The 18,972-nt window shown below is 35.0% G+C and overlaps 2 protein-coding genes and 1 non-coding gene across 3 annotated transcripts; all 3 read left to right on the forward strand.

Moving 5' to 3' along the window:
• The first annotated feature begins 458 nt into the window (after nt 1–458).
• LOC131939023 (ganglioside GM2 activator-like) lies at nt 459–4,188 on the forward strand. The gene is made up of 4 exons (XM_059297274.1): nt 459–704; nt 1,648–1,821; nt 2,941–3,111; nt 3,888–4,188. The coding sequence occupies exons 1-4, from the start codon at nt 567–569 to the stop codon at nt 4,023–4,025; spliced, it is 621 nt and encodes a 206-aa protein (XP_059153257.1). The 5' UTR covers nt 459–566; the 3' UTR covers nt 4,026–4,188.
• A 5,097-nt stretch (nt 4,189–9,285) lies between these two features.
• On the forward strand, nt 9,286–18,023 carry LOC131939026 (ATP-binding cassette sub-family E member 1). The gene is made up of 15 exons (XM_059297277.1): nt 9,286–9,336; nt 11,242–11,394; nt 11,500–11,585; nt 11,666–11,881; nt 12,098–12,235; nt 12,332–12,401; nt 12,649–12,745; nt 12,837–13,048; nt 13,151–13,300; nt 13,386–13,517; nt 13,769–13,938; nt 14,766–14,908; nt 15,219–15,341; nt 16,684–16,795; nt 17,147–18,023. The coding sequence occupies exons 2-15, from the start codon at nt 11,256–11,258 to the stop codon at nt 17,192–17,194; spliced, it is 1,836 nt and encodes a 611-aa protein (XP_059153260.1). The 5' UTR covers nt 9,286–9,336; nt 11,242–11,255; the 3' UTR covers nt 17,195–18,023.
• LOC131939131 (small nucleolar SNORD12/SNORD106) lies at nt 15,425–15,514 on the forward strand. Its single transcript, XR_009386391.1, has one exon. It is a non-coding gene; the product is annotated as a small nucleolar SNORD12/SNORD106 (small nucleolar RNA).
• Nucleotides 18,024–18,972: the final 949 nt, after the last annotated feature.

An 18,972-nucleotide genomic window follows, 5' to 3' on the forward strand; every position in this document is an offset into this window, starting at 1 on the left:
CTATTACCTCATGAATCAATGAGTTAATTTAGTGCTGTGGTGTAGGTTGTGATGTATATATTCACGAAAACATGTCCTGTAAGGACATAATCTACCTAAAAAATTCACACATCACATGTAAGGTCACACCATCTGTACAGTCAAAGGCAAATTTAGGGACGCTGGTAACGTTTAGGTTAAGAATCTGTAATGATAACAAATCCCATTATATATTTTTTTTTATATATATTTATCGGAATATATATATATATATATATATATATATATATATATATATATATATATATATATATATATATATATATATATATGTACAAGCTAAAATCATACTATTGCAGCACTACTAAGGCCTTCGCTTAATCGCCTGTATGATAACGAAACTGTAGATCTAATTAAAAGCTCTCGTGCCTCTTATCTATGCAAGATTAATTCAACAAGAAAAAAAAAGATAATTCGCTATCTATATCTCGTTCACAAGGTAAACTCCGAGGCGTTGTTTCGGTCGTCTTGTTTAAGTACAGTCATCAACTAACGACGGGCTTCAGTTTGTTCACAAGTTCACCATCATGGCGTCCGCGTTTAAATTTTTCCTTCTGGTCGCAACACTAGTTTTCTGTTCCCAACAGGCGTACAGCAGAAAGCCATACACGACAGAACTAGGGGAGCGAATGCTGTTTAATTTTCTGATGAGCAAGTCGTCCTCGGTACGTTTTCAATTTATTTTATATTATATTTAGTGGCCAACGACGGGGGCGTTTCGTAACTTTAAAAAAAATATATACTTATGCAAATATCTTGAGGTCGGATGGTAGTGAGACTAGATTACAATGCTTGCGGTCTACCGATAATTCCTTGATTTTGATTATTTGTGCAATTCTGGTTTGTAATAAAGCCACGCGAAAAGCAAAAGAAATATTTCCACGTGAATGTTTTCTATTCTATTATGAACGTACGGGCAGGTAATACTTGAACAATAATAATCGATTGATGTGATATCGCTACATAAGTTTTATTTTATTCAAGTGCGGTTTGAACTAACGGAAATTAAACTTTTGGTTATCTGTATACGTGTGCGTGTACGTGTGCGTGTATGTGTGCGTGTATGTGTGGGTAAGTGGTCCAGTATACCTTCAGGCCACTGACCACTTGATCCACAAATTCCCGAGCCTTGTCAGATCGTAAAATTGATGGTGCACCAATCAAGGTAATTATGTCTATCAAGTTGTAAACTACTTCTTCCGCTATGTTTTGAGACGCCTGAGAACCACAAATTTGATGAGATGATCTTGGTACACTATTGTAAACTTGGTGAGATGATCTTGGTACACTATTGTAAACTTGGTGAGATGATCTTGGTACACTATTGTAAACTTGGTGAGATGATCTTGGTACACTATTGTAAACTTGGTGAGATCATCTTGGTACACTATTGTAAACTTGGTGAGATCATCTTGGTACACTATTTATATATATATATATATATATATATATATATATATATATATATATATCAGGGGCCCCCAAAAATTTTAAGCCTGGGGCCCCGCCCAAGCTTAATCCGCCCCTGACGCACACACACACACACATACATACATACATACATACATACATACATACAAATACATTTTTTCCAAATCTCTATTTTAGGTGAAAACCCTCTCCAATCTGAAAACATTTAAGTACAACAACTGTGGTGACCCTACCAAAGATCTTGCAGACCTGACCCAGTTTGTTCTTGGCCCTGACCCACTTTCGTTCCCTGGACCGCTTGATGTCTCGTTTTCGGTCTCCATTAAGGCGACCCTTGACACCCCGATTAAGGTAAGTGGACTGGCCCATTGATGATTGCTCAGGGCATATGATTTGTAGTAATAATTTTATAGAATAATTTATTATTTTGCGTCTTGTCTAAATCCCATACAGGTAGCATCAATAGACTTGAAAAGCTGGTTCCAAATTTGTGTTGCCAGAGAGAATATTTTTCAACCAAAATTGAATATTTTATAACATTACTTCCGGTTTCACTATGGCTAGAAGTAGTCAAAGAAATAACTACCAGCATTATAATTGGAATTTAGCAAACACTTTAATATTTAATTTGGATTAGTAGAGTCAGTGTGTTGTGGTGATTGGGGATGTTACATTATATAATATAAATACAATACTTCGCTATACATCATAGATCACTATTGTGTATTTTTATCATGGGAAAACAATTGTTCTGACTTTTATTGTTTTACTCTCCCTGACCCTTTCCGTTGACTTCAATAGGAGGTTGAGGGCAGTTTTTGCAAATAGTTGAATTGATAAAATAATTCTAAACTGCTTTTCAATAGTTTATATTCGTTACAAAAAAAATATAAAAATGAGTGTGATCGACGTTCTCAATCGGCTTTATGTTTTACAAATAAACTAGAAATCTATAATTTTATCGCCATATTTTTTTAAAAATTTAGTATGATTACATAGACTTTTCATACCTATTGCTTAGTATTTTCTACGACAATCAAAAATTAAACGTAATTCTTCCAATTGTGAAATAGAACGTTTGAATTAAATCTTATGAAAAAACACTAACAGTAACACTTACCCTCAGCTAAAAGGCGAGTATCTATTCTATAATTGAGGTAAAGTGTCAAAAATGGAATAGAGTCGTTGTGTCTATTTGACTTAAGACACGCAACACTTAAGGGTTGTGGACATAGCTTTTAGTTTTAACTCAATTTTCTCCCTGTTTCTAAATGAAAATTTTAATATTATATCGATCAACGCTTTCATTAAATTATTAATCTTTGTTTTTTCCTTATATCCAATACTTTAATGAGCTTTTTTACTATAATTTTTGTTTTGTTTTATTTCATATCTTTTTATTTCGATATTTATTTTTTATTAAAGATGGTCAAACCCTGGACTCGAACCTGCAACTTTTAATCTCCACAGGCAGACGTGACCCTGTCAAAGAAAGTCGGTGACGCCTGGCTCAAGATTCCCTGTGTGGGTCTGATCGGCTCCTGCACGTACCAGGACGTCTGCCAGTACCTGGGCCTGATCACCCAGTGCCCCGACCCCTTCGTCAGCGCCGGGATCCCCTGCCAGTGCCCGTTCTCTCAGGTAGGGGAACTGTGCTGCTCGGGGGGGGGGGGGGGGTCGTTGGTAACCAAAGACACACCGACGGGATGGGGTAGTTTCTTTCAGGCATTTATTTGGTAGGGCAGTGCCCACCCTCCCCCGAAGCAAGCCTAATGCCCCCCCCCCCCCCACCCACGTAAAGAAAATAGAAAAAACAATAATTTATAGGGAAAAAATTTATATTTAAACCAGTATGCATCAGGATCCCCCCCCCCAACCGGAAATTTAATTCCGCCAACGCAAAGTTCCAAGTGCCGACCTCCCCACCCCCCCCCCCCCACTGAGTAGAAACAATATGGCGGGGGGGGGACGACTAAATGTTGTTTCAATGTTTGATGAGAAGTTGCTACGAAACAGGTAGGAACTGTATTGCTCGGGGGGGGGGGGGGGGGTAGTTCGTAAACAAAGACACAGTCGGGGGGAGGGGGATTTTCTTTCAGGGCGTTTCTTTTAGAGGGCACTCCCCCCCCCCCTCCGAACAAAACAGAAAATATAAATAAATTTATATAGTAAACATATACTTGAACCAGTGTCCGCCCGCCAACTCCCTCTCGCCTTCGGAAATTTAAGTCGCCCCCCCCCCTCTCCCCCAGAGAAAAAATGTCTGGAAGAGACACAAAAGGGGATGAATGAGAAAGTGTTACGTAACACTTCATTTTTTTTCCCTCTAAGTCGTACTAAAGATCATTGCTAAAAATGTGTGTTGCTAATTCAAACTTTTTAACAGAAATACTTCTCCTTCTGTTTTTTTTCCTTAGGGAACATACACACTCCCCACCGCTGAATTTGACGTCGAAGTCGCCATTTTCCCCTCCGGAGACTACCACGCCATCGCCAACCTTACCCACAACACCAACTCTATCGCATGTGCGGAAATCTACGCCTCGTTTGACTGATGGGCGCGAATTTATATAATTATTATTTTGCCTTTTTCTGTGTAATCAATTTTTTTCATTGTATCTTTGATTAAATTAATACTTTAAAAAACATATTGCAGATTTCACATTTGACATATTTGCAGTATAGCCTATATGTGAAATAAAATAAGTAAATACCCAATTTGTGTGAAGTCTTTCGCTTTGTTTAAAAACAAGTTAATTAAAAAAGTCTAGTGACATTTGTGCGCAATTTCCTTATGTTATCTAAAAATAGCTCTGACGTATAATGTTGGGGTGCGTTCAAGCTAGAAGAACGATCGGTTTGTAGGTGTTTATGTAATTTTAAAATTTGTGACCGAACGAAAGGATATTTTTGAAAACTTTCTTCGGCAATATTGTTCTAAATTATGGCGGGAATCGATTGGTACATGTTTCAAGTCGCTAAGTGGTCTGGTTGCCGAGATATGGGCCAAAAACTGCATTTTTTCAAGGTTTTTTGGCTTTTCCGGGAAATACATGAAAGAAACCCGGAATTTTTATGGCCTATGCTCATTCTCGTAACTTGCTTAACACAATTGCTTTTGGAACTAGTCATCGATATTGCTTCGTTGAGGAGGAGATACGACTTAAAGCCCGGACACACATTCATCCATACATTCATTCATTCATTCATCCATCCATTCCCAGAAATGACGAGTCAATAAACGCAATTCTCCAGAATGGAAATTGCGCTAAAAAATGTGTACAATATTTAAGTTATCACTCCTGAAACGAAATCAAACTCACATTCAATATATCATTCAAAATGTAGTGTATTACCTCACTCCCCCGCCCCTTTTCTATGGTTAGGTACTACGATCAAAGCCCCACGGTCCTCCGGATATAACATAAAACTACACATCTTGTAAAAACACAATTAACGATAGTTTTTCATCACTTTGTCATTTAAACACGTCAATTAGAATTGAATTTTAGTTTCTTGCAAGTGCGCTAAGATGAAATATAACACGTTAAACCAGAGGCGTAGCGAGGGGGGCGGGGGGGGGGGGGGTGTGCGGACCGCACCGGGTGACACCATTTAGGGGGGTGACACCAAGGCAAAAAATAGCAAAATATATAGAGAAAAACTTGGGAGGGGGGGGGGGGCGCAAATCGAAAGTTTGAGTGGGGTGCAAATCGAAAATTTGAAAGTTTGTCCCCGGGAAGGGTCGCTACGCCTCTGGGGGATTGACACCATTAAGTGCCGCACCGGGTGACACCCGACCTCGCTACGCCACTGCGTTAAACGACCCGCGGCGTATCATATGCCGCTATTTAGTTGTTCGTCATGCTTAAAGTCCTCTTTTGCGATCGATGCTACTTTCTCGATTTTTAATAACAAAAGTAATAAACCGGAAGTGATCTCCCCTAAACTTTCTCGAATATTCTTATACAAAAAAAAAAACAGGGGATGGGAACTCGGGATATAGACATGATTTTTAACCCATTTTAAATACTTAAACTGTTCAAAATAAAATATCGTAGAAAAAAGAATTGCACACCAGTGAACGCCAAATAAAATGTGCATATTAGTGCGGAATATTATTAGTATTTTATAATTTTACTTTTTTTTTTGAGAAATCGGAAATAGCGTAAATTAATACTTCCGGTCAACGGAAATTACTCTTAAAAATTTGACAGAAGGAAGAGAATTAGATCTTTTACTTACATGTGAGATTTCATTTATCTATCTGAAATAGTACTAAAGTTATAGGCTTTTGAAAGTAAAAAAGTACCATTTCCAGTTATCGGAAATCGCTCACGAGTTGATACGGGTCTACGATTTTGATAAAATACTTATATATGAAATTTCATCAACATAGCTGTAACGGTACTCAAGTTATCGTGTTTACAGACACACAGACACATACACAGACACACACACATGCACACAGACATACAGACAAGATTGCAAAATTATGTTTTTCCGTATCAGCGAGGTGTAAAACGTCGAAATTTGCAAAAATCTCGATTTTTTTTTGCACGATTACAAGACTTTATCTGTACTTCGTATATACGAGAAAGTAAAAAGCATCATTTTCATCATCACTACTAATTTTTTTATTTATTAAACAATGCCCACCAAATTTTCAGTAACTGTTCTTTATGCAAAAATAAAACTTTTGTCACGGGGGAATTGTGATGGCTTTCATAGCAAAAAAAAAAGTTTATGCACATTTTTTAACTTTTAAAAACTAAAAAGGGTCAGATTTTTCAGACGTTGTAAAATTCTGACCAGTAACTTTTTATAAGATAGTTGTCTTGACAAAGTTTTAATATATACTGAAATATAAGCAGTTTAAATTTAATTGCTATAAGTGCATAAATAAAATAAATAAACCGGGAGTGATCTCTCCTAAACTTTCTCGAATATTCTTATACAACTTGGAGTATAGACATGATTTTTAATTACTTAAAGTTTTAAAAAATAGAATAGAATTTTATACTTTATAAATTTACATGCGTTTTTTGAGAAATCGGAAATAGCGTAAATTAGTACTTCCGGTCAACGGAAATTACTCTAAATTTGAACGAAGGTAGAGAATTAGATCTTTTACTTATATGTGAAATTTCATTTATCTATCTGAAATAATGCTCAAGTTATAGGCTTTTGAAAAATTCAAAGTAGAAAAAGTACCACTTCCGGTTATCGGAAATCGCTCAAAAGTTGAGCAGTATCTATGATTTTGATAAAATACTTATATATGAAATTTCATCAACCTAGCTATAACGGTACTCAAGTTATCGTGTTTACACACACACACACAGACACACAGACACACAGACATACGGACAAGATTGCAAAATTATGTTTTTCCGTATCGGTGAGGTGTAAAACGTCAAGATTTGTAAAAATCTCGATTTTTTTTTTTTTTGCACGATTACAAGACTTTCTCTATAGGCCTACTTCGTATATACGAGAAAGTAAAAAAAAGCCTTAGCGTTTTTGAAAGTACGAAAAATTCAAAATGGCGGATGTTTTTTCGGGTTTCCCTGACACCAAAATTGTTTCCAACCGTTATTTTCCTGTTTAATAATTACTTTCATGTGCCAAAACATGGTCAAAGTATTCAAAAGGCTTTAGATCTTAAATTGTAAAAATTAGATATAAACTGAGCATATCCCTTTTAAATGAAAGAGATCCATTTTCAGTTTAACTATATTACATAAATGACAGTGGCGTCACTAGGTCGGGAGACACCCAATGCGATGGATTAAACTTTTGGCAATTTGATGCCTTGTGGAGCAGTGTAGTCAGCTTGTAGAACAAAAGACTGCTAACCCGAAAGTCTTGAGTTCGAATACCGGAATATTGTCTGTAAAATGTTCCCTGAATATACCCAACTCTGATGAGAACCTGACTTACATTAGGGAAAATAAAGGCGACGGGTCGTATGGTTGAATACATTAGCTCCTCATATGCAGAGGTCACAGAAATAGTCGAACTCGACATCACTTGTCCATTATGTATGTTTGTGTTTGTGTGTTTGTCTGTAAACATGATAACTTGAGTACCGTTTCAGCTAGGTTGATGTAATTTCACATATAAGTATTATATCAAAATCGTAGACCCGTATCACCGTTTAAGCGATTTCCGATAAACGGAAGTGGAACTTTTTCTACTTTGAATTTTTCAAAAGCTTATAACTTGAGTACTATTTCAGATAAATAAATGAAATTTCACGTGTAAGTAAAAGATCTCTGATGAGAACATGACTTACATTAGGGAAAGTAAAGGCGACTGGTCGAATGGTTGAATACATTAGTTCCTCATATGCAGAGGTCAAAGAAATAGTCGAACTCGACATCACTTGTCCATTATGTATGTTTGTGTGTGTGTGTGTGTTTGTCTGTAAACATGATAACTTGAGTACCGTTTCAGCTAGGTTGATGTAATTTCACATATAAGTATTATATCCAAATCGTAGACCCGTATCACCTTTTAAGCGATTTCCTATAAACGGAAGTGGAACTTTTTCTACTTTGAATTTTTCAAAAGCTTATAACTTGAGTACTATTTCAGATAGATAAATGAAATTTCACGTGCAAGTAAAAGATCTAATTCTCTACCTTCTGTCAAATTTTGAGTAATTTTCGTTAACCGGAAGTATTAATTTACGCTATTTCCGATTTCTCAAAAAAAAAAAAAAAAAAAAAAAAAAAACGCATGTGAATTTATAAAGTACTATTAATGTTACGCACTATTATGCACATTTTGTTTGGCCTTCACTTGGTGTGAAAATATTTTTTCTACGAGATTTTATTTTAAAAGTTTAAGTAAATTAAATGGATTAAAAATCATGTCTATATTCCGAGTTCCCATCCCCTGTTGTTTTATATAAGAATATTCGAGAATGTTGAGGGGAGATCACTCCCGGTTTATTCTTTTTGTGGTGTCATTGCACTGCTAGTCTTAGTTAATCCGCCATTTTCCTCCTCCTAAAAAGTTTAAAGGTTCCCCCTCCCAAATCAATCACTGAGAAACACTGGATATAGTCTACTACTTTTGTAATCTGCATAGGCCGGATGCAGTATCCATTATCACATTTTGGCTAGTCTAGCATCCTAGCCTCTTACACATTGAAACCAGGGTTGCCAAATAGACAATGTTTTAGGATACCACACATTGAAACAGAAAATACTTTTAGGATACCACACATTGAAACAGAACATACTTTTCATACATCAGTTTGTGTGACCAGAAACAGAAAAAGACACAACACTCATAATTTAAATTGGAATCATTAAAACATATCAAAACGAAGCTGTGCCATTGAAAATAAAACAAAAAATGATAAACAAAATACAAATAAAAAACACTTTCCGAGTAACACACAATCCATAACATTTTTTTTTCAACAAGTTTTTCACAAGGCATTGCGTTTAAACTATTTTATTTACATGACTTTTTTGTTAAAAAGATTTAGATCTAGATCAAGTCTAGAATCCATACTGATAAAAAAAAAAAAAAAAAAACTAGTTTTTCACACAACGATATGTTCTAAAAATTGTTTTTATAATAAATAACTTATTTTGTTATTAAAGTTGTATAAGTGTAATGCTTACTAAATCTAGATCTATCCAACTTTTGCTTTACATTTAAATTTATTTCTATTTTAGCCTAGATTTACAGACTATTAAATCCGAAAACTTATGTTTTGGCTTCTTGTTGGTAGGCATTTATTCGCTTCGCTATACTACGGTCAAGTATTCCGATATTTTATCTGGTAAACCTTCCTTTTGCTCGCCATATTGCACGCTGGCTGCACGCCGCCGCATCTGCTAGCGGGTACATATTTTTACCTATTTATAAATTATAGGCCTAGTTAAATATAATTCAATAATAAAACTAACAGAAATTCACGATTTTAGATTTTCTACATAAAATTAGATTATCTGAAAGGGTTTAGGCTAGTTTAAAACTTGTTGAAAATAATTATTTTAAATTTTAAGAGTAGTCGTGGCTGCCGGCGTGGCTAATCGGTCAGTTTAGTCAAGTTTAGTGAAGTTTAGTCTTTTTAACTTTTCTCAGTAGGCTCTAGATCATCTAGATCTAGCTCTAGAACTTTAAGTTAAGATCTAAACATTTATGACTTGATTATATCTTAAAACGACATGGTTTAAAATAAGCAATTTCCTATTTTTTTTATTAGCCTACTCCTTTACAATTAATTCTGAAGGTCCTGTTCATGGAGAGCAAAATTGGGTGCAGAGAAATTCGATATGCGGAAATAACAAGGCGGTAAAATAGAAGGATGCAAATTTATCTGACATTTGTCTCATATTCCGCCCTCACTGAGTTGATTAGCTGGTTGGGGGTTCAGATGTGACGACCTCTGTAAAATAGTGCCTGAATTACATTAAGATAAAATTGATAAAATAAGCCTACATTGCTAGGTTTACAATAAATTTTGTACCGTCGACGCATGCGCGAAAGGTGGAAAGGGCCATTAGCGGGAGCCTTGACGATAACGACGACTTTAACAATGCCAAAATTTTCAAGCTTAAAACGATATTAATTTTTTTTTAAACTGCGAACCCGGAAATTTTCAATCTCAAATCTTGCGAATCAGGAAAGGGGAAAAAATATGATTCACGAATCCGGAAATCCGGGACATCCCGGAGAAGTGAATGTGATGAGGGGGGGGGTTCAGATGGTGGGACGTCACATTTGTATTGTAGGCCTACCACTTGTTGAAGTTCTGGCCTACTAAAATAGTTCTTAGATATTTCTACACATTTCTGTATCACCAACAGAAAACAAAAGTGTGACTACTGTCACTATTAAACAAAGTATTAGTAACATAAACAGTTGTTTTGTATTTTGGTTTACATGCATGGGGGGGGGGGGAGTTCTAGAGATGGGACTAACATTGTTAACTAATTTTTTTGTATGCACAATGCTTTAAATATTAATTTTCATTTGAAGCTTGTTACAAAGAAAATAGAGTGTCTATTGGTACTTCACTACAAATAGCCTTCAGAGGGCTATTCGTACTTCGCTATTTTTAGCCGACCAATCAAATTTATTTTTAAATTCATTGTCCTGCAGTTGTGTATGGGATTCAAATTTTGTAAAGTTTCGTAATCGTTCCGGTAGTTCGATTCCAGCTGGCTCAGGTTTTTTTTTTTTTTTTTTTTTAATTTTTTTTAAGAATTAGGGTTTAGGGTTAGGCATAGGGATAGGGTTAGGTATAGGGAGATCTAAAAAACAATTAGTTCTATATCTATACAGCTTGTAAAGGATGAAAAAAGGAATTCAAGAATAAAAAAAATGCCGTGCGCTGATTGGTCAGAGTACGAATAGCCTTCATAGGGCTATTTGTAGTTCACTACGAATAGCTGCAGTCAAAATAAATCCATGTTGAAGGAATGTATATTGAACATGATATGAATCAAATGTCTCAAAAATTAATGAGATAATAGGCCCTAGTCCATTTTATTTTGAAATTCCGCGCAACATTAAGTTTCAGGGTTTTAAAAATTTCAAATTTTAGTTTCAGGGTTGGTAAAATTTTGGGATTGATTTTCAGGATACACTTAAAAAATGAGTGGCACCCCTGTAATAGCTAGTAATGGTTTGATGGCTTTTTTTATACAAACTGATACAGCAGTTTGAAAAATATTCATTGTAGGCCTATACATTACTAAATTACCAATAGCATAAATGGCCCAACAACTTTTTTTTTTACAGATAAGACAGCTATAATGTCTGCTTCTAAAAGGAAGAGCAAGTCAGATGCAGCAAATGATCAGCTTACAAGGATTGCTATTGTCAGCACTGACAAATGCAAGCCTAAACGATGTCGACAGGAGTGCAAAAAGTTTTGTCCTGTAGTCCGAATGGGTATGTTTACTGCCAATCAATTATAATTAGGCCTTTGTTTAATATCGTCTTTTTACTTATAGGTGATGAAAGAATATATTTTTATTTTAGAATAATTTGTTACAGGAAAGTTGTGCATTGAAGTAGCTCCAACTGACAAAATAGCATTTATTTCTGAAGAACTGTGCATTGGCTGTGGTATCTGCTCTAAAGTAAGTTTATCTGCATATAAAATTATTTAGTAAAATTCGAATTTTTTTGTAGTTGATTAATTATAGGTTTTTCCCCTTAGAAATGCCCTTTTGAAGCCATAACAATCATAAATCTGCCAAGTAATTTGGAACGTGATACAACTCATCGTTACAGTGCTAACTCATTCAAACTGCACAGGCTACCTACCCCTCGTCCTGGTGAAGTATTGGGGCTTGTTGGTACTAATGGTATTGGAAAATCAACTGCTCTTAAAATTTTGGCAGGAAAGCAGAAGCCAAATCTGGGGAGATTTAATGTAAGTTTGTTGTTTTTCATGGGAAGTATTTACAATATGTATTTTGTAAGGTAATTACATGGATGGTCAATGATTAAAAACACTTTGCTGTTCACATTCTTAATATTTATGTGGAAACTCACTTTTATGAGACCAGTGCTAAAATGTCTGTGCTGTTTAAATCCTAACAGTTAATTAGTTAATTATCAAATGATCTTATAAAATTTTGTTATACAGGATCCTCCAGAATGGACAGAGATCTTAGAATATTTCAGAGGCTCTGAACTTCAGAATTTCTTCACAAAAATTCTTGAGGATGATTTGAAAGCTTTAATCAAGCCACAATATGTGGATCAGATTCCTAAAGCCGTTAAGGTAAGAAAATGCTAATGAAAAGGAATAAGTTAGGATAGGGCACATAACTTTTTGTATGAAATGAATGTTGATGCTCACTTATTTTTTGAATTTCAGGGCTCTGTTCAACAGTTATTGGACAAAAAAGATGAGTTGAAGAACCAAATGCATGTCTGTGAACAGCTAGGTACATATCCTTAGAAACAATGGGGTTATCATAAATGTTAAGTTTACTCTGAAAAAAAATGATCTGAACAGATTTTGAGCAATATATTGGTCAGTGATTAAATAACATTGCTGTTCACATTCTTAACAAATCTTGTGGATGAACATGTCTGAATGAGACCAAATAGTTGTATAGATGTTTGATTTTTGAAAATACATGTTAAATGATCTAGATAAAATAGTTTTCTGGACATCCATTTCTTTTTTAGATTTACTGAATGTGAGGGACAGAAATGTGGAAGATCTATCTGGAGGAGAGCTACAAAGATTTGCCATTGCAATTGTTTGCATTCAAAATGCTGACATGTAATATATTTACCTTGTTAAATTAATTTTTAAGAGTAATTTTTTAATGCTTTCATACAATTTTTTAGTATTATTTTAAACCATGTTGCAGCTTTATGTTTGATGAGCCCTCCAGTTACCTTGATGTGAAACAGCGTCTCAAAGCTGCCCAGGCCATCCGTAGTTTGATTCACCCAGACAAGTACATCATTGTTGTTGAACACGATTTGTCAGTTCTGGATTATCTGTCTGATTTTATTTGCTGCTTGTATGGTGTGCCCGGTGCTTATGGTGTTGTTACCATGCCTTTCAGTGTTAGAGAAGGTAGATTTTGTTTCATGAAAATTACTGTGATATTTTACAAACATTTCAAGCATGAATATCTACCATTAAAACAGATAATCTATAGCATTTTATTTTTGTCAGGTATAAATATTTTCCTGGATGGTTTTGTACCTACTGAAAATTTGAGGTTCAGGGAAGTTTCACTAACCTTCAAAGTTGCTGAGACTGCATTGGAGGAGGAGATCAAGCGCATGTGCAGATATGAGTACCCTGACATGTTCAAAAAATTAGGTACTTTTAATGCTATCTACACCTGAATGATTATTAGGTTTTATTTTAACAGAAATTTATACCTAATTTTGAACCTTATTTTCAGGTGAGTTTGAGCTCTCCATTGATGCTGGTCAGTTCACGGACTCTGAGATCATAGTCATGTTGGGAGAAAATGGTACTGGTAAAACAACCTTTATCAAAATGTTGGCTGGAAGACTTGCACCAGATGGTGGGGGTAAGGCTTGTTTTTAGAAATACTTTTTAACTTGAAGTTCATTATATATTAATAGGGGTGAATCTTGGGGTTTTGGTAGTTCTGAGCTTTTTTTTTAATGACCTTTGATGAAATTATGTCATGCACCACGCTTAATGCCTATTGCTGATACTTGACACCATTGATAATAATTCTGAGGTCTATACTTATTATTTACAATAGTCAAATTAGTAGCTATTTTTTTCTTCAGAATAAGATATTTTTTTTTTCAGGTGAGATTCCTGTACTCAACGTTAGCTACAAACCTCAAAAGATTAGCCCAAAACACCAGGGCACGGTTAGACAACTTCTGCATGAGCGAATCCGAGATGCATATGTGCACCCACAGTTTGTTACTGATGTTCTTAAACCATTGCAAATTGAGCCTATATTTGACCAGGAGGTAAGATGATTCAGTACATGTGTATGGTTTGGGGGGGGGGGGGTGGCATAAACTGTCCAAAGATGAGATTTTGTCATGCACCACTCAGATTTTGAACTGGTGAGAAACTGACACCACTAAATCAGCTGAGGGCAGTTTGGACTTTTATTTCTGTTAGCCTTTAGGACATTAAATACAAGGAATATGTGACAAACTTTTTTGCCTCCAATGTCATGTAGTGAAGCGTAGATCTAAGTATTTTTAAATTTGGAAAAATACAAGTGCACTGCTTTGCAATGCCTCTTGTGATTAAAAGTTTTAGCCAGCGCTGCGGTTGAAAATTAATTTTTTTGTTTAAACTTTATGCAATAAAGACCTCATTTATGTTGTGTATCTTTTACTTGTTTTAAAAAAAATTATGGCCCACACTACACTAAGCTAAATTTAAGAATGTTCCTTTGAATGGGGGAGAAATACACTGCTTCCTAACAGTTAAAAGTTTTAATCATCTTAACAGGTATAACATGTTATATTTTATGGTTATTATGTCCTGTGATGAAATTTTGTCATGCACCACTCAGACTGCAAGACTGGTGAGAAACAGACACCACTTAACTTAACTGAGGACATCTAACTCCACTATAAGCTTTTATATTTTAAACCATTAATTATTTTTTGATTTCTTGATTTGCTAACTATCCCATGATGATATTCTGTCATGCACCACTCAGAATTTCTTCTTTGGTGAAAAACAGACACCTTATCAAATGCTGAGGATGTGACAATACTGTTCTCTTGTATTTTGAGCTGTTTTTTTTTTTTTTAAGTATATCATTTAACATTAACAGGTTCAAAATCTTTCTGGTGGTGAGTTGCAGCGTGTGGCCTTGACCTTGTGTCTTGGAAAGCCTGCTGATATTTATCTTATTGATGAACCTTCTGCATACTTGGATTCAGAGCAGCGTCTGCACGCAGCTAAAGTGATCAAGAGGTAACTAGTTTTACAGGGCTATGCTTAACTTCCTCACCCACACTTAATTTAGTCTTCTTCTCCTGTGAGGGTGTAAACTATTACTAGTGAAAATGTAAATTACTGCCCTTTCTGGGCCAAGTGGAGAAAACCAGAAACATTCATACTCAAGAAGCCAGTGATTAAAATGCTTTGACATATTTTTATATGAAATATTTTCCCGAATATGAGGCTTCAGTTTAAATAAAAGCAAGTCTAGTGTAAATTCTAATAAAAAATGTTTTTTTAATCTACTTTAATCATCTCTAATTACATTATCTTCAATGTCTAGGTTCATTCTTCATGCAAAGAAGACAGCTTTTGTTGTTGAGCACGATTTTATCATGGCAACATATCTGGCTGATCGTGTAGTTATGTTTGAGGGGCAACCATCAATCAAAACTAAAGCCAATTCGTAAGTAGTTTTATAAATTTAGCAATGTGGCTAGCGTAATGACCTGTGTTTTTCTTGTCAATCAAATTATAGTACATACACTTGTCTTTGATGATGATGACTTATTTTTTTCCCCGGCATATCGAAATGTGCTGATAACAGTTTTGAAAGCCAATTTTGTCTGAATCAAAGGCAATACTAATCTTAATTAAGCATCTTGCCATTTTGTTAGCAGAATTGTAAATATTTTGCTAGAAACATGGGACTAGAAAACTGTCTTCTCCTAGGATAGTTATAATGAGCTGTTTGATAACACAGTATGCTTAACTATTAATGTCCCATTCATTCTACCAAAACTCCACCCATGACGGCCCAATGTAAGGAGCATAACTCTGTATGATCAAGTGAATAGTTTCACAAAATATTTGTTTTTGTCTAAATGAAATTGAAAATTAAGATAAAAACTACTGCTTAATGTTGGGAATAAACCTGGCTTTCCAACAGTATTAAATAGAATATATTATATTCGGTAAAAGTACAGTATAAAAATAAAAAATGTCGGAGAAAATTCAAAACAGGTCATTTTTGGTAGTCAACTTTATTTATTTTTGTCTAAACAACTATGCATCGAATTTAACAGTTAAATATCAATTTGGTTACGTTTAAGATATATAATCCATAAAATACATGCCTAGATACGTTTAGAGGCATTATTTTCTTTTATTTTTAATATTAAATCTACTAAAAATAGGACAGATGAATCTAAAATTTCGAGATAGAAAGAAACTATTATTTTTTATCTTTCAAAAGCGCCATTGAAATTAGAAGACCGGAAAAGGCTGCTGCAACTATCCGACTTCCTGTTTAGTTAAAAATTAGGATTTGTAGGCCAAATTTTAATGAAACAAATTTAATTTTTCTATGCGTATTGTAAGCGGGCGTTACGGGACATTAACAGTGTCGGGCGGCAGCGGGCGTTACAGGACATTAATGGTTAATCAGATATGGACATTGGAAATATATTCTGTAACAATCATTGGGCTGCTACTTGTTTGACTATGCTTGTAATTTTACAGGTTTTATTATTACAGAAATGCTTAATCCGTATCGCACTTTGCAGGCTGTAAAAATTGTGATAAAAGCATCATTTGTATTTTTCTATGACTTGTTCCTGGTCCCAAATTGTAACATTAAGTTAAAATTACAGCTGCATTATTCTGTTGTACTTGTTCTCATGGGTCTTAACACCCTCCAACCACTCCCACCATTTCATATTTTAAATTGTAATTTGAATTATGCTTATTGCTATTATTCTGCTATTGTTCTGATTCAAAGTAATATATCCACAAATATGTTTTCTCAGGCCGCAGTCTCTTTTAAATGGAATGAACAGTTTCTTGGAATCCTTGGACATCACATTCAGACGTGACCCCAACAATTTCAGACCACGCATTAACAAGCTTAACTCTGTCAAGGTAATTTGATTGTTTTAGTTTTTATTCCCACAAAGATAGTTTTTAATTAACCTCGTCTACTCTCCCACCAAATCCTGCAATTTTTTTTATTACAAAAATCTTCTCTTTCTTTTGTACAGCTAAATTGAAATAAAAGTTACACTAATTTTTCAATCAAATTGTTGGGTGGGCAGTATCTATTTGTTGCCTGTGGCAAAGATTGTGAGGGTATTTAAGGATGCCTATGATTAAAACAATTTTCTTAACCATTTATGCTGAGAAATTTTCCCGAATATGAGGCACGTTTTTTTTTCTAACTGAAATATATATTCTATTTTCTTCCTTTCTTCAATCTTCTTTTTATCCACACAGGATGTTGAGCAGAAAAAGAGTGGCAATTTCTTCTTTTTAGAGGATTGAAACTGGCCTAGCCAAGGGCAGAAACTTGGCATGGTTGAAGGGCAGTGGTCTGGTTTCAACACCTTCCTATGTAATCTCTGATATCCAGTCTCCAGAGTGGAAGAGGAAGCAATGGGTTGCTGATACACAAGTAGTGAGGCAGATTGCCTCTAAATTGTCAATGCTGCTGGCATCACCTGTACAATCTGTGGCTTGCACCAAGATCTATAATTGGCTGTATTGCAAGCTTGAAATGATGCTTTTCGTTACCATCAAAGGGTTGTTGGGTTTATTGAATAGGTTTCTGACTAAAGGCGGCTTCCCACTTTCATCCCCTGAAGGCAAAGTAAAACATTGGGTCTCAGAAATTATCAGACTGCTCTTCAGTTCCTGCCCTGGATTTTTGGTCAGAACTGTTTGGTTTTCAATTTTAAAAACAAAATAATGCCCCAAAAATATATTTTTTTATAAATGAAGTCTAGATAATCTGATGAGCCTCTATTTTGCCTTTTTGAAAGTGGGCCAGCTCGGGGGTTAAGGGGTTAAACAAAAAGTTGATGGTAATGATTGAAAGTCGTGGACCTTGTAAGCCACTGTAACCGATGCCAGCATGAAATTCTTACACCACTAGCAGAACAGACCACAAAAACCCTATGTTTTTACCAGTTAAGCTGGTACTGAACTGGTTTTAGATTGTAATTTATTGAAACTGTAAAATTGTGTATATATATTTTTATGAATCAAAGGATGTAAGATTATTATGACCATTTGTTGAAGGGATTCTTTTAAAAAAATGTTATCTACTGAAATCACTTATGAAAATTATTTATTAAACGTTTTGGGCATTGAATGGCATTGTCATTTTTTTGTATTAAATTAAATCTTGTTTAATGCCCCTCTAGCCTTAAACTTTAAAAAAAAAGTATCAGAGCTATAGTATTTTAATTTTATAAACTTCCAAATAAGGGAAAATTGCTGCTATTCAAAAATGCTTCAACAAATTATTTTCGCTAAAACAGTTTTGTTTTAGATCCACATAGTACAAAACTATGGCTTAGCTAGAAGAATCAAAGGTTCTCGCACAGTAGATCGCCGTGAATCATTGCCTTGGCGGGTAGGGTATGAATGACAGTATTGACTATTATTTTATCTGATATCACTGGAATAAGTGGCCACACGGAGTTATTTCTCTTTACAAATGCGAGATTTATCAGTTATTCTGTGGTGTGGGAAATTAGCACAGGTTGGACGGGGAATTGCTGCCAACGATTCTTTCCATTGGTGCTTTAAAAAAAAGTAAACAACTGGGGGAGGAAAGGACAGACGTAGCGACCCAAACCAGGGCAAATTTTTAACTATCATGTCCCACCCACATATTGCGTTGGGGGAACCCCTCCCTCCACCCAGTTGAAAAGATCAATAATTTGGTGTCACACAATTGATTTTAGTCACAGTCGAATTTCTTAACTTTGAGTAAAAATTATTAGCCAATTTATACAACTTGACTCATACATCATTATGAGCTTTTTTTTTTCTCTACCTCTTTAGGTTCCCTCCCTAGGGTCGACACCCTACCAGCCCTCCTCTAAAAAGGCCTTCCTATAGAGAAGGAAAGATAATTGCTAGTTAAAATTTTAAAGAAAAAATGGACACACTATGGTTGGAATAAATCGTGTGGCTTTATTTTTGGAGAAAACTGCTACTTAAAAAAATAACGCTGATTGTTAATTTAATTTGATGAAGGAAATTTTACGGAAAGAAAACCAAAAACACGTTTAAATAAAATATAAAATTCAACT

The sequence above is a fragment of the Physella acuta genome, unplaced genomic scaffold (genome assembly GCF_028476545.2).
Source record: "Physella acuta isolate Inbredline_101_S28 unplaced genomic scaffold, ASM2847654v3 ptg000264l, whole genome shotgun sequence".
Taxonomy (NCBI): domain Eukaryota; kingdom Metazoa; phylum Mollusca; class Gastropoda; family Physidae; genus Physella; species Physella acuta.